General features: G+C 32.5%; 1 protein-coding gene, 1 long non-coding RNA gene and 1 pseudogene across 6 annotated transcripts; all 3 read right to left on the bottom strand.

The window, feature by feature from the left end:
* Positions 1-2913: 2913 nt before the first annotated feature.
* On the bottom strand, positions 2914-4934 carry LOC146925148 (cytochrome P450 71D10-like; annotated as a pseudogene). The gene is made up of 2 exons (XR_015010420.1): positions 3937-4934; positions 2914-3730 (listed from the first exon to the last, which is right to left on the bottom strand). The product of XR_015010420.1 is annotated as a cytochrome P450 71D10-like (transcript).
* A 1056-nt stretch (positions 4935-5990) lies between these two features.
* LOC146925147 (uncharacterized) lies at positions 5991-9186 on the bottom strand. 2 transcript variants are annotated; one of them, XR_015010423.1, is made up of 6 exons: positions 8711-9186; positions 8002-8219; positions 7748-7917; positions 7595-7666; positions 7360-7503; positions 5991-6503 (listed from the first exon to the last, which is right to left on the bottom strand). It is a non-coding gene; the product is annotated as an uncharacterized LOC146925147 (long non-coding RNA). The 2 variants fall into 2 exon arrangements; XR_015010422.1 differs by lacking the exon at positions 5991-6503 and having other exon boundaries at positions 7158-7503.
* A 2187-nt stretch (positions 9187-11373) lies between these two features.
* LOC146925146 (Mitochondrial transcription termination factor family protein) lies at positions 11374-14572 on the bottom strand. Of its 3 annotated transcripts, none has more exons than XM_085710100.1 (6): positions 14237-14572; positions 13831-13897; positions 13449-13558; positions 12393-13082; positions 11681-12229; positions 11374-11609 (listed from the first exon to the last, which is right to left on the bottom strand). In XM_085710100.1, the coding sequence occupies exons 1-5, from the start codon at positions 14519-14521 to the stop codon at positions 11912-11914; spliced, it is 1470 nt and encodes a 489-aa protein (XP_085566226.1). In that variant the 5' UTR covers positions 14522-14572; the 3' UTR covers positions 11374-11609; positions 11681-11911. The 3 variants fall into 3 exon arrangements, with proteins under 3 accessions (XP_085566226.1, XP_085566227.1, XP_085566228.1); XM_085710101.1 differs by having other exon boundaries at positions 14243-14572; XM_085710102.1 differs by having other exon boundaries at positions 14249-14572.
* Between the last annotated feature and the right edge of the window lie 404 nt (positions 14573-14976).

Below are 14976 nucleotides of genomic sequence, written 5' to 3'. Positions count from 1 at the left end.
AATATTGAATCTTAGAATTGAGGTTAGAAGAGTAGAGAGAATCTAGTCTTGGGGACCGCTCAGAGTCCCCTTTTTATGGTGTGGAGGTGAAGAGTTGTTGTAGGGCATACGGAGGTGAATTCGTGGGAATCGTAACCGTCGAAAGAGAGATTTGTGGGAACGTTCGGGAGACGTTGTCGATGAGCGTTGCTCGATCTAGAACACTTGCTAAAAAACAATTAAAGATGTCAGGAGATCATTTTTATTGGACATGATGTGCTTTTAGAATATTTGATTATAGCTCTGGAGAAGTTTTTCATAGTCACAACCTCAAATAAAAAATATTTGGACACTCACCCACAAATAAAAAATATTTAGACACTCACATCAAATACGAAAAAATAAAAATAAAAATAATTGGGTATAAGTTTTTGGTCTCCATAAATATAGTCAGTTTTATTTTTAGTTCTCATTTAAAAAAGTGATATATTTTGATCCTTATAAATTTAGTCCCTAATTAAAATTTGTGTAATGCTTAAACTTTTAAATTTTTTATAGACTTGATATTTAAAAGTTGAATTTTAGGCCCAAATTTTTTTTTTTTGAAAAAAAAATAAAAATTCTTGTTAGTTTTATCTTGAAATTTTGATATTTAAAAAAAATTCACATTTAATTTATTACATGTTAAAACAATTATTTTTTTGATAAAACAGTTTCTTATAGTGTTCTTAACGTTTCTGTAAAAAATCATTCAAAATTTTTAAATTTTAAGCATAATTAAACAAGTTTTAATTTAATATAGGTGCTGAAATTTTTATAAAGACCAAAACTTGTAACTTTTTTTTATGAGGACTAAACAAAATTTGTTATATTTATAAGGGCTAAAACATTATTTAACAAAATAATTTAATCACATCAATTAACATCATTTGATTTTATTCTCTTTTAATTTTTTCATTTGATGTAAGTGTGTCAAAATATTTTTTAGTTAGAGTTGTGCCCACATAAGAGTTGCTTATCTAAGCCATTGCAATCCCAACAAACTAAGTGAGGAAACATAGAGTTGTGATTTCCAAACAAGACTTGCAGGCCTGAATATTGAAGGCTAGAACCATATAGAGTTGTGATTTCCATGAAAAGTGTTTTGAACATAGTCTGCATGATAAATGGAAAAATGTAACAAATTAAATTTCAAGAAGAAGAAAAGTTATTTTAGTTTGAAAACTTTTATATCAAGGTGGCAATAGAACAAAAACCATTTCTCTTCTTAGTCTTTGCTTGTAACCAAGCTCATTGATTCTCTTCTCTGCTGAACCCATAGCAGTGTTTTCTGTCATTTCCACAAAATTTTGCAAAATGAATTTGACTCAAATTAAAGTTGTTGCTGATCATGTGCAATTCCTTTCCTTAATCTTCATTCCAACAACATTCAATAAAGCTTTTTACAAACATTATTGAGTTTTAGAATTGAGGTTAGGAGAGTAGAGAGAATCTAGCCTTGACGACCGCTCAGAGTCCCCTTTTTATGGTGTGGAGATGAAGAGCCGTTGTTGGGCATAATGTGGTTCGGCGGTTACAGATTCGTGGGAATCGTAACCGTCGAAAGAGAGATTCGTGGAAACGTTCGCGAGACGTTGTCATTTGAACTGGTCTCCTCTGTGGTACGAGCACCTCCCTCGCCAAGGGGGGGAGGGTGTTGCGAGTAAGCGGTCCAAGTGTTAGATTTGAGCCTTTTTTGTATTGGGCTTTTGTAAATAGGCCTATGAGCATATGCTCTATCTAGAACACCTATTAAAAAATAATTTAAGATGTCAGGATATCATATTTGTTGGACATCATGTGCTTTTAGAATATTTGATTATAGCTCCTGAGAAAGTCTTTCATAGTCACAACCTCAAATAAAAAATATTTGGACACTCACCCACAAATAAAAAAAATATTTGGACACTCACATCAAATAAAAAATAAAAATAATTGGGTATAAGTTTTTGGTCTCCATAAATATAGTCAGTTTTATTTTTAGTTCTCATTAAAAAAAGTGATATATTTTGATCCTTATAAAAATTTCAACATATAGTTTTAGTCCCTATTAAAATTTGTGTAATGCTTAAACTTTTAAATTTTTTATAGACTTGAAATTTAAAAGTTGATTTTTAGGCCTAAATTCTTATTAGTTTTATCTTAAAATTTTGACATTTAAAAAAAATTCAGATTTAATTTATTACATGTTAAAAAAAATATATTTTTTGATAAAACGGTTTCTTATAATGTTCTTAACATGTTTATAAAAAATAATTCAAAAATTTAAATTTTTAAGCATAATTAAACAAGTTTTAATTTAATATAGGTGCTGAAATTTTTATAAAGACCAAAACCTGTCACTTTTTTTTATGAGGACTAAACAAAATTTGTTATATTTATAAGGGCTAAAACGTTATTTAACACAATAATTTAATCACATCAATCAACATCATTTGATTTTATTCTCTTCTAATTTCTTTCATTTGATGTAAATGTGTCAAAATATTTTTTAGTTAGAGTTGTGCCCACAGAAAAGTTGCTTATCTAAGCCATTGCAATCCCAACAAACTAAGTGAGGAAACATAGAGTTGTGATTTCCAAACAAGACTTGCAGGCTTGAATATTGAAGGCTAGAACCATATAGAGTTGTGATTTCCGTGAAAAGTGTCATTGTTGAAAATGCTATTGCGAGAGTTTTGAACATAGTCTTCATGATAAATGGAAACATGTAATAACAAATTAAATTTCAAGAAGAAAAAAAGTTATTTTAGTTTGAGAAAAAACCATTTTTCTTCTTAGTTCTTGCTTTTAACCAAGCTTATTGAGTCTCTTCTCTGGTGAATCCATAGCAGTGTTTTCTGTCATTTCCACAAAATTTTGCTTAATTGTTGTGATTTAATTGTGCAAAATGAATTTGACTCAAATTAAAGTTGTTGCTGATCATGTGCAATTCCTTTCCTTAATCTTCATTCCAACAACATTCAACAAAGTTTTTTACAAACATTATTAGAACATCATACATCTTATTGGGAGATATGAATCTTATTTGCTACTTTTATCACAATCATTCTCCAAATCAGGAAATTGAACATTTGTTAACATATATGCTTAGGGTCAAACATATATCAAGGACGACGAATGAAAGGAATCAAGCGTAAGTCATGTTTTCTTCCTACAGCAAGCCCAAATGACTCGGTCATATCCAATTCTTCATTCCATTTGGAAGCTTCCAATCAAAATGGTAAAGTAACTGAGCTAGAGGTAGCTCTATGTTGGGTAAGGCAAATGCAATACCCGGACACATCCTCCTTCCAGCACCAAATGGTATGTATTCGAAGTCTGTACCTTTGAATTCAATTGGGCTATTAAGAAATCTCTCGGGCTTAAAACTCTCGGCATCAACCCAGTACCTTGGATCTCTTGCAATAGCCCAAGCATTAACAATGACCCTTGTCTTAGCTGGGATATCAAACTCGTTGAGTTGGCATCTCTCTCTACTTTCTCTTGGAATCAATAATGGTAGAGAAGGATGCAACCTCATTGTTTCTTTGATGACGGACTTTAAGTATATCAATTGGTGCAACTCTGTCTCATCCACATATCCCTTTTTATCAAACACTCTTCTTACCTCAACTTGTGCTTCTTCCATTACCATCGGATTCTTTACCATCTCAGACATCGCCCATAACACAACTTCCGAAGATGATTCGGTGCCACCAACAAACATGTCCTGCAAATCGATTAGCAGTAGCCTTGTCTAATATCAAACCAAAATGAACTTTTTATTAATTTGATGTTTCCTCTAAATTACTATAGTGTGTTAAGATAATCTTATTTTTCTCTACCGGAAATTTTACTTTTAACATGTGAAAAATTATGAACTATCCTTTAAATTGTGAAAATAAATGTGTTAACATATTTGATTTGTTGACGGACCTGGATGACTGATTTTATATTGTCGTCGGTCAAAGGATGTTGTGAGTGATCATTTTCATGTTGAATCTTGAGAAGAACATCTACTAGATCATCATTCTCCCTTGCTTTCTCGTGACTACTTTTGTGATCATCGATGATCTCTTGCAATATCATATCAGTCTCTCTATGAAGTTTTTCTAGTTTTTTTTTTGGCCTACTCAACATTTGAAGAATTTTAATAGAAGGATACAAATCTGCAATAGAAAATCCTCCCAATAGCCTAAATATTTCCTTCATTGCTGATTTAAACACTTCTTGGTGTTTATTCTTTTTTCCAAAAGCTGCCCGCGCTGTTATCCCAATTGTTAATGAGAGAATCATTTGAGTGAGATTAACAATGGATCCTTCAGCTCCAGATACTGATTTAACAAGATTTGACACCTCTTCTTCTCTAATGGACCTAAATGATTCGACACGTTTTGCACTTAATAGCTCTTCGACACATATTTTTCGTAATTGCCTCCAATGTTCTCCATACGTAGAGAAGGCAATATCAGTAGCATTGTAGCTAAATATTGTAGACAACAGAAGGTTTGGCCTATCACAAAAGTTGATGTCATGTGTTTTCATAATCTCTTTGGCCATTTCTGGTGAACTAACTATTATGTAAGGTACCTCACCTAACTTTAGGTGCATTGAGGGTCCATATTTCTCTGCCAATTTTTTGAGGTGGTGATGGGGCAATGAGCTGCTTATAATCTGATGTATGTTTCCTATGAGGGGCATTGTCCATGGTCCAGGTGGTAAATTGACAGTGGAATTGTTATCACTCGATGTTTTAACAATTTTGAATAGCACTAAGAGGAAGAGAAAGGAGAAAATGAAGGTAATATTAGTAAAAAGGTTATGAAGCTCCATAATAGAGGCTTAATCTAGGAGGAAGTAAAGCAGAATTTAGATAAAGATATTTGTGCAAAAGACTCAGATGATGATCATCTGCCTTTACAAGAAAATGCAAAATGTGTTAATTAAGTACTATTACTCTCTATTTCATAATAATTGTCGTATTTTAAAATTGTCTCATAAAATTTTTTTTGAGGGGAAATTGTCTCATAAAAATTGTCATTTTCAATTATTAGTCCAACTAATAAGGATAATTTCGTATTTTCATTTGTATGTTATTTTGTTTGATTTTTTTTTTTTTTTGTGTGTTAATTTTTCGGTTTTAAGGGAAAAATGCCTTGACAATTCAAAGTTAGACTAAGAGATAAGTAAAACTTAACGAATAATTGTTCCACGGAAAATGCTAGATATCAAGAATGGATTTTCTTGATGAATTCAAGAATGACATGGCAGAATAATCACCCTTAGATTTTAATCTTATTTATTAAAGTTTCATAAAAAAAATATATATAACACCCACCACCCCATGATTTCCAGTCAGGCTGAGATTTTATTGGCTAACATTAATTTCGGGACAATTTCTTGATAAAATTTTTCTTGATAAATAGCATTGCTCTCGTTCCACTAAGGAATCGAGTTGAGCTTCTCCTGAACAATTTATTATTGGTTGAGTTCATTAATTACATGAGTTCAATTGCTTGATTTGTATGTTGTTTTTTTAAATATATAGTTGATAAACTTGTTATATTAAACCTCTCAAAATAATGTTTTATTAAAGCTATTGTCCTAAATTAGAATTAGTATATTAATTAGATTAATGAATGTGCCACATAGGCATAAATAGTGAGACGATTGCACCCTACTCGGCACTAGGGCTGAGAGACGTTGACGTTGAGCACCTTATTATCCGTTTCACAACTCTTCACTGACGTTGGTGGTCTGTGGTTGAATTTTTTATTTAATTTTGTTAATAAATCAAACTAGTTCACTAAATTAACACATAAAAAAATCGAATTTAAGACCTTAAGAGAAGTACAATCCAAAATTTAAAATCAACATCACACCCAAATAAATTTGTTTGTGGTTGAACTTATACGTCTCATTGGCACCGTCTCATTGAACCTTTGGCTCTGGAAAGAGCTATTTAATCCAGGATCGAGACTTGGCTTAAAACTAGTCGATATACCCGTGCTGAGCACGGGTAGCGCGGCTGCGCCGCGCGGCAAAACTTGTGTCGTTGTGCGATTAGGTGTCATTCAACCTACATGTGATTGAACAATTTGACACAAACGGTTGAACACATTCTTATAAGACACTAACATATATGAACATTCACACAAACATTATATAAGATTGATAATAGGTAATTGGTAGGAATGAGTTCAGTGGCATTCAACCAACATTCAAGTTCTGAAATAAGTACCATCATTGTCTTAGGAGATATTAGATATTATAATAAAGGGTAATCAAGTTCCATGAGGAGTTCCTCAAAACATTCAACCAACAAAAGTTCAAAGTTCAACTTAGTTTATAAATCAAAAAGAGGCATGATAGTTAGGTGACCAAAATCACGCTGCCAGGTTCTTCACACCATACAACATCAAAGATCTAGCGCTCGAATATACCCAGATTATTCTTGTTAATCATCTTCATTTGGCTGTCTTGTTTGCTGGTAATCAACTTTCCTGCATAAGAAAACAAAATCATTGTTAGAGAAATATAGTTGAGTACACTAATATGGTTCATATGTTAATCTACTTCATTTGGCTATCTTATTTGTCATTGTTATAAAAACAATATAGTTTACTATTATTTCCACCATCCTATTTATACCTAGCAAGAACAATATATATTAGCTAGTGTAAAACGTAGAAATGTGTTAACATAACATAAAATTTTAATTAATTAGTAGAACTTAATCATACAAACTTGCCATAAATGAGTAGGCAGTTTTAGTACAAACAGTGCAACATATAAATGAAAATAGTACAGATAATATAATATAATATAATATAATTTAAAGAAACAATTGCCATACTATTAACTAACTTCTATTCTGCTATGCTATTTCCTGAAATTGTCAAAGTCGAAAAGTTTGAATTTCAAATTATCAAACTGAAAAATAGGCTTCCCCCCAAACAGAATTGAAATTCAAATGAAATGATAGAAGGTAAAATAGGCAATAGAGGTAAATAAAAACATAGATTTTTGCTGAACCAAAATATGACATCTATTGCACATAATTGACCAAGATATCATTTTTGATTCACCAGGATAGATTTGTTCATTCGAGCATAAATGTCTCAGTTGAGGTTTAAACAAAATACTGAATATTCAAGTACACCAAAGTATCAGCAGAAGTTAGTAATCATCAGAAGGAATTGTTCCAAAATACAAATGTTGAACATAGTTCGGTTAATTCCAAAAAAGAGGCATCATAGGTTGGGCATGAAGATCAAACATAACAGCTTATTGAAATGATGTAACAACAAACATATAGCGCTCCAACTTTGGAGTCTTTGCATTCTTTGGATTCTTTACCAGTTTAGTTGTTGACAGTTGAGTTGGCTGAACTTCTATTGGAGTTGAAGGTATGATTTCAACATCAAGGTGATCTAAGTAAAGTCTTTTGGCTGCTGGAGTTTTCTAAGTTACATTGGGATCATATTTACCACAAAGCGACTCCTATGATATAAGCAATGATTTATCATCATATATTGCAAGCTGTTACATTCAACATATAGACTATAAATCTGAATATAATCAAGTTACTTACAACAGGATCCATTGATGTGTCCTTGATTTCTGAAATGATCTCAAGTCGAAGAGGTTCTTTACTTGAAGATGTCTGTATTTTAAATTTATGAGATTAAAGGTAATTATATAGATAAAGAGTAATGTGATTGTAGAGTTGACCCATATACAATACCTCTAACAAACCAAACTGTGTTTCTAACTTCTTCAGAAGAAGCTCACTATCACTGATTTTTTTACAAAGGATGGATTTCCACCTGGATGTGCTTTCACATGAAAAACCTTATTTTCACACAACAATTGATCAAGTAATTTCGGGTATTTCCGTGGATTGGTATGAGCAGCCTACATTATCGGAGCAACCATATAGTTTAAAATTGAGTGAAATCAAAAGTGGGTGGCAGGAAATTAACGCAAAGGACCACAAACCTTAATCATATGTGCCCTCAAATCAGCAGCATATATCTTCAAGATCTTAGCACATTGTGCATCTCAGCCTACATTTTCGGGTATTTCTCATTTGTACAATTTGGACAATTTGAGTTTTGATATAAAGCTTCATACCTTGGCAATGGCTTTTCATGGACATGATCACTCGTACACTTTAACTTGCCACCGTCCATCCTGACACTAAAAACACATCTAAACTAAAAACAAACAAATGAAGAGGACGAGTTAATAAAGGTTCCATCTAATGAAATGATCTGAACAAACAAAAAAAAACACGGTTTTGGTAATAAAAATGCAGCAACATATGAAGAAAAACACATCCATTAAATGAATGTAAACATATCAAAACTTCAAACCAACAAATCTTGCAGACGAGTTGATAATGGTTCCATCTAATGGAATGACCTAAACCCAAAAAAATTGATTTTTGGCATAAAAATATAGCTACATTAAAACACGAGACATTAAAACAAACACCTTGCATGCGAAATTTTATACAGTTTGATGAAAAACATTTAAAAACTTTGCAAAAATTCAAACCATATCAAAACTGATAATCACATGGATTTCTCCTTATTTTACATTTCAAAACTGAGAAACAACAGATTATGCATGAGAAATCAATCATATTCCAATCGAAAGACAGCAAAAAAAATCGAAATACATACAAATTGAAACACATACTAACCCGTATTCGATTTGTGGAGATAATTAACATTGAGATATTTCTGACCAGAAGTTTAATGGGAGAAATGAAAGAAATTTTTGGTTGAGGTTTTGAGATGAAAGAAGCGCGCAGGAGGGGGAGAGAAGAGGATAGATGATAGCTTTGTTTTGGTTGGAAAGGGTGAGAGAAAAAAGGAATCTGTTTTTGAATTAAAGTGATGACAATTTTTTGAATTAAAGTGGTTATGTCATCTATTTGTACTTGCAGTAATGAAATAGATGCTTTCCCTGATATATTTTCGTGCTTGTACCATATTTACCCTTTATTTAATTGAATCAACAGTGTAATGAAAAGGGCAGAAAAGGCACATTGTGGTAATAAACTCAGGAGCCTCCCATTTCAAAATTTGTTACCATCTTACCCTTCAACAAAGTGAAAAAACTGTGCAGTCAAAAAATTAGTGCCAAGGACAGTTGTGAAATTTTGATAGGCATTTGTTTTCTCATATAGTTAATAGATAGATAGATTAATAGATAAGAGAGACAGTTAGCTAGTGACACTTGGTTACAGCTCCTTTCTTTTTAATTATAAAAAATATATATGTCATGTTTGTTATTCTTAGGATTTTAATAATATGAAATTGGTCAAAAGATGGATCACCGTATTCTCAAACTAAGATTTATTTGATCATAACTAAATCATTTTGATTTGGACATATACATAAGTGAAAAGTTATAAAATAAAAATTAATCAAACAATATATATTCTAACATAATTAATTGAGATGCATGTTTATGTGTGTGTGCTCAAATCTTTTATTTATCTGATTAAGCCCAAACAACAACATTATCTTATACTACCCAGCACTCAACAACCCATCTTAAACGGTTAGATTGTGGTTGATTGAAGAGCCTTTGAATAAAATGTCTGTAACTTTCGTGAGGAAAATTGGATTTTAATAAATATGACAATAACTTTGGACACACATTAATTAAAAGAGGTATTTACTCATATTTTATTAAGAAATGTGGGGATGAACGTTGAGAGCATGTGGGGTGGGGGGCTATATACTTATATGCTGGTAGGAGTTTGGGCCTACTTGGTTGTTGGAGAATTGATGAAAATTTAAAGTGTTTGAACTTGAGCCAGGTTGCCATGATGGATATAGAGACAACGTCCGAATGCATGAAATGATATATTTTTTTTTTTTTTTTCATTTCACATCCATACGTGATACCTCCACTCGAGGCAGAGGCTTTGAGGTCACCTAAGCAAGAGGTCCTTGACGAGATTGTTGCTGAATAGTTAGGGAATCAACAACAGCTAAACATGAGCACGCAGTTAGGTGCATTATATAAGAGACTATGTCAAGGGGATAACGACCAATGGCCAAGTAGTGCAGGGAAGTCTAGCTTGACAGAGTTTGGAGTATATCATGGATGAAGTTCATGGAGGGCTGACCATGCTACCGAGTAGTTTTCTGACTGTGTTGTTGCATTTGGATAATTTATGTTTGAATCTTGTGTTTGTTTGTCCACTTGCACAAATCCCCACTTAAACAACTTTTATTAAGTTTTATTAAGCTTACCTCTATTTCTTACACTTTCTAATACTTACTCTTTTATTTATATGAGATCTATTTTTTAAGTTTGAAAACTACATGAGTTTCAACTAATAAAAGAGTGAGTGTTCAAGAGTGTTCATCCAACTCTTCAAATAACTCTTGATCTTTAGGATGCTTGAATTGTAACAGTTTTGTGAGCTTAAGACCTGCAAAGATATTTCAAACAATAAAAGTTAGATTAGTGTTGCTAAACTTTCCCTCAACTAATTTCTTTTAAATCACAAACACGTAATTAAAATTTGAAAAAATTGAAGAGGAAAATTATTATTAAAGTGGCACTAATGTTCATTTTACATAATCCAATTTTTATACTGGTATATTTCTTCCTTTAACAAACAATTCAACAACAATGGGTTTGAAATGCTATTTATAGTAGTTGAATTATTTAAAGGAAAAAACATACTACTACAAAAATTGAATTATATTGTAACGAAAAAAAAACGAAAAATATATTAAAATGAACGTTAGTCAATTACTTTAATAATAAATAATTTTTCTCTTCTTCAATTTTTTTAAATTTAAAATTTATGGCGTCTCGTACAATTTTATTCAAGTCAATGTGCATCATTGACCTCCATAAAAGAAGGGACACACACTTATCATAATTTCTAATCAAGCTCTCATGAATTATTACTTGAATATCACATTTTTTAACAACTCTCATTTTTCTATCTTGCTCTGCATCTAGTCTCTCTTGAGACTTTTATTTCTTATAGATTTACTCTCTCCCAACTCTTTGCCTCTTTTTTCAGTTGTTATAGAGTTAGGAGAGGATCCAAATACAAAGCCTAATGAACAAGTTGCTGAGTGGCAAATGCATTAACAAAATGTCAATGGCTTGAATCAAAGAAAACAAAATGTTAAATGACTCACAATGTTATTGCATTAAAAGTTGTATAGCATTTATGAGACCATTCGAATCTGAAGCCTCCCATTTCCTTTCTTCCCAAAGAGTTAAATAAAAAGAAAGACAAATCAGAAGCAATGTAGAATTTAGTCGCAAGTCTTTTTTTCAAGGGAATAACATTTTCATTTCAACTCGTACATGTGGTACAAATTGTTTCAGGGTAACAAATAATTGTCCATGTATCATGTATGGTCACAAGTGTAACAAAAAGTGGTACAATTGAGTTGAGATACAAAAAACAATGAATATACAACTTTTAATGAAGGAAAGAATGTATATAGATTATAATTATACAGTTCATCAATGAAGGTAAAAGAAAATGAGAGAATCCATAAGTTGGCTCTTAAGTTTATACAGCTTCTTTCTTCAATCTATATGTTGACCACAACCTGCAATAAGACAGGGATTAATAACAGCTTATTCTATGTATTAATAATAATTAATCACTAAACAAGCTCACCTTTCAGGCCAACTGAAACAGCAATGATAAATTACACAAAACAAGTTGAGCAGCTTCTGCTGAGAATAAGACACTGATATTTATCTGTCATGAAATATTGTGCATATAGAGTAGGCACATCACATGGCTTAGTAAACTTCAATGATTGAACATGTTGTATGTCACAAGAGATTGCCGATCATTTTCCAGTACTCGTGCAAGTTGATTGAGACAAACTTGATTCTGATTTTTTCACATTTTTCTGTCATATTTCTCAGCAAGTTTTTTGAGCAATAATCTCTGTCGAAATGCAGCATATTCATCAAGAGTAGTTCCAGCCCATCGTTGACAAAAGGATTCATCAGTTGGAACTAGAGATCCAAGAGGAAATGGTCCTTTTGGAGCTTTCTTTAGGGAAACCAAGAACTTATGACGAGGACGAATTCTCTGGTCCAAAGACAAGCTAAGGTACATCGGGTATTTGGTCAAGGTTTGCACCTCATTGTGAAGCTCATTTACCAAGTACAAATACTTCGGCTTTAGATTAGCTTCCAAGGACAGAGATAGCACCTGCAGGCACAGTAGTCAATAAGAACTTTTAACTGAGTGTCACGTTATAAAGATCAAACAAAAGGTGCAAAAAAAAAAAGAACATTACATAACATCGTTTCCTTTTCCTTGTTCCTTTTGTGCAAAGGGAGAATAAAATAACAAAGATGAATGCAAAAATAACCTGTGTAAGGCTAGTCAAGATTTTCAAGATGTCCGCATTTTTCATTCCTATGCTCCTTAGGAAATTTATTCTTGGAAGCAATCCATCATCAATACTGTAATGCAGAAGCTGAGGGTGTTTCGTCACCATCTTCACAATGCTCTCTTTGGGTGCATCCAACTCTTTGTTAAGAAACATCAATCGAGTATTCCATGAAATGTCAATACGTTGGACAAGAATTTGAGGACTCAGTTGAATGACTTTACCCAAATCTTTTTCCTTGATGCCAACTTCCTCAATTAAATATCTTACTGTTGGTTTTAACGATTTCTCAACACTGTAAGAAAAAAGGGACGGAGTAGAAGCAATAATTTGCCCTATTTTGGTACTAGGTACGCCCAAGCCCATTAAGAAAGCAACGTGAGTCTTCAAATTGTTCTCCACCGTGTATTCTAGAATTTGTGGTTGCCTCAAAAGGATTCTTCTTATATCTTTATGTTTAACCCCAAGACTCATTAAGTAATCTATCCTTTCCTGTGCAGAACATACATTAATTTGAAATGACGACATGTGCCTCTCATAAATTTGGATGAATTGTGATTCCTTAATTCCAAAGGTGCTTAAGTAATCAAGAAGTGGTAACCATTTCTCATCCAAAAGAATCTCTTCAGACAACTCCGGATATCTTTTCTCCATCGAATTTCTACGAAACTACAATTACAAATAAAAAAAGCAATTATAAGATTCCATAGCACCACAGGTACATTAATTGGCTGCTAGAAACAGACAATGAGAAAAACCTAAATACATATAATTACAATGAGTCCCCAAAAAACTCGAGTTGTGGGTCTCTCCCTTTCAAGAATTTCGAGAGTTTGGTCTCTCCCAATCAATATTCAGTCCCAAAATAAAATGCCCCTGACTTTTGGGCATTCAATAACTGACTAATACATGCCTGCTGCCTAATCACACAATAACTGCAGCCTAATAACATAATATAACTACTAATAAGAGGTCTAACAATGGCATCATTTAATACTTAACACTTAAACAGATTATTGTATCACCATTTAATACCTTTGCACTGTTATTTTCTTGTAAGGATGCTATTCTCTGACTTTTGGGCAATCTTTTGCTCTGTCCATTGTTAAGAGATCTCACACCCTTTTCCTTTTCTTGTTGTCTATCTGTATCAACACAAACAACATTATGCAACATTCAACTTCTATGATTCACTAACTCACACACTGACAATGGACACGACACAGACAAGTCGACATTGATAATAATTTGAGAAAATTGACTAATTGAATGTAACCACACGAGTCGGTGTTGTGTCAGACACTAACACGTTATGGACACCAAATACACCTACAATATTATAAAGTGTCTATGCTATATAGGTCAATTTCACCCCTTAAAATTAAAACTACCAAGCAAAACTTTTTCAAACATATACCTGCAACTGTCTTTGACTTCAATCTCTTGTCTTTGGCATTAAGATCAGTAGGCTCAGCAAATCCGTCCTAGATACAACACAAGTTCAATAAGCAAAACCAAAAATTAAAATTAATGCACTCGAATCACAAATATAACATAAAAATAGAACCATTTATTTCTCCAATTCAAACACAACTTCACAAAAAAAATATAAAAAAAAAAATCAGCAACATTGAAGATTGATATAACCCATTACTTCAATTCAAATATATTATGCAGAAAGATAAAAAAGTTCAAAACTTTTTAACTAAAATAAAAAACCCACTTCAAATTTTCTACTAAAATTAAAAATTGGATCATTCATCGCAGAATTTAAATAAAAAATACTAAAATTTCATCATGGTCATTGAAATTACAAAACTCACATCATCATCATCATCATCATCATCATCTTCATCATCTTCATCTTCATCTTCATCGTCTTCAAAGTCCATTTCTTCATCTTCATCATCAGAGTCATACGGAGAGAGGAATTTTCCATAGGGTGATTTTCGATTGGTTTTGAGAATTTTGGGATTGGAATGAGCAGAAAGAACAGTGAATTTTCTTCGTTTGAGAAATGAAGAAGAAGCAGAAGCATGATTAGAGGAAGGAATTGGAAGAATGTTGAAAGGATTGTAAGGGTAAAGTGATAAAAATGTAGTAGCCATGAATGAATATGAATATTCTCAAAAACCCTGAAAATTATCTTAATCCATGATAGAATCTCCAAACTGCTTGAAGTGGGTTTTTGATTAGGTACATTAGTCAAATTAGTCAAACGGTGTCGTTGAGGTTCCAATAGTTGTTTTTCTTTTAGGTACATGATATAATAAATATAAGTAATGAGATTGATGGATATTGTGAGCTACCTCATTTGTTTGTTAACTAGACCTTAAAGTTTGTGGGTGACATAATGTCACCGTGACATTAAATCTGGGCCACACAACACACATTGTCATTTGCATCTGGGCCACACAACACATCCATGAGTACATTTGTGTGGCCCAGATTTAATGTCACGTGACATTATGTCACCCAAGTATTTTCCGATAAACGGGTAGCAATTGGGTGACATTGTGGTGATGACATTGGTGACATTGTCCAACCACAATGTCACAAGTGG

Source organism: Medicago sativa, chromosome 5 (genome assembly GCF_051527215.1).
Source record: "Medicago sativa cultivar Bolivia chromosome 5, Bolivia_mono, whole genome shotgun sequence".
NCBI lineage: Eukaryota > Viridiplantae > Streptophyta > Magnoliopsida > Fabales > Fabaceae > Medicago > Medicago sativa.
The sequence above is the reverse complement of the archived record's forward strand: the minus strand, read 5'-3'. Positions and strand labels throughout refer to the sequence as shown.

What these genes read in the sequence shown, in the direction of transcription:
- LOC146925146 (XM_085710100.1), bottom strand. Translation starts at nt 14,521, where the DNA reads ATGGCTACTACATTTTTATCACTTTACCCTTACAATCCTTTCAACATT. An exon ending in GAAGTCAAAGACAGTTGCAG is followed by an intron (nt 13,559 to 13,830) that starts GTATATGTTTGA and finishes GTGTTGATACAG; the next exon opens with ATAGACAACAAGAAAAGGAA. An exon ending in TCTTGACTAGCCTTACACAG is followed by an intron (nt 12,230 to 12,392) that starts GTTATTTTTGCA and finishes CTGTGCCTGCAG; the next exon opens with GTGCTATCTCTGTCCTTGGA.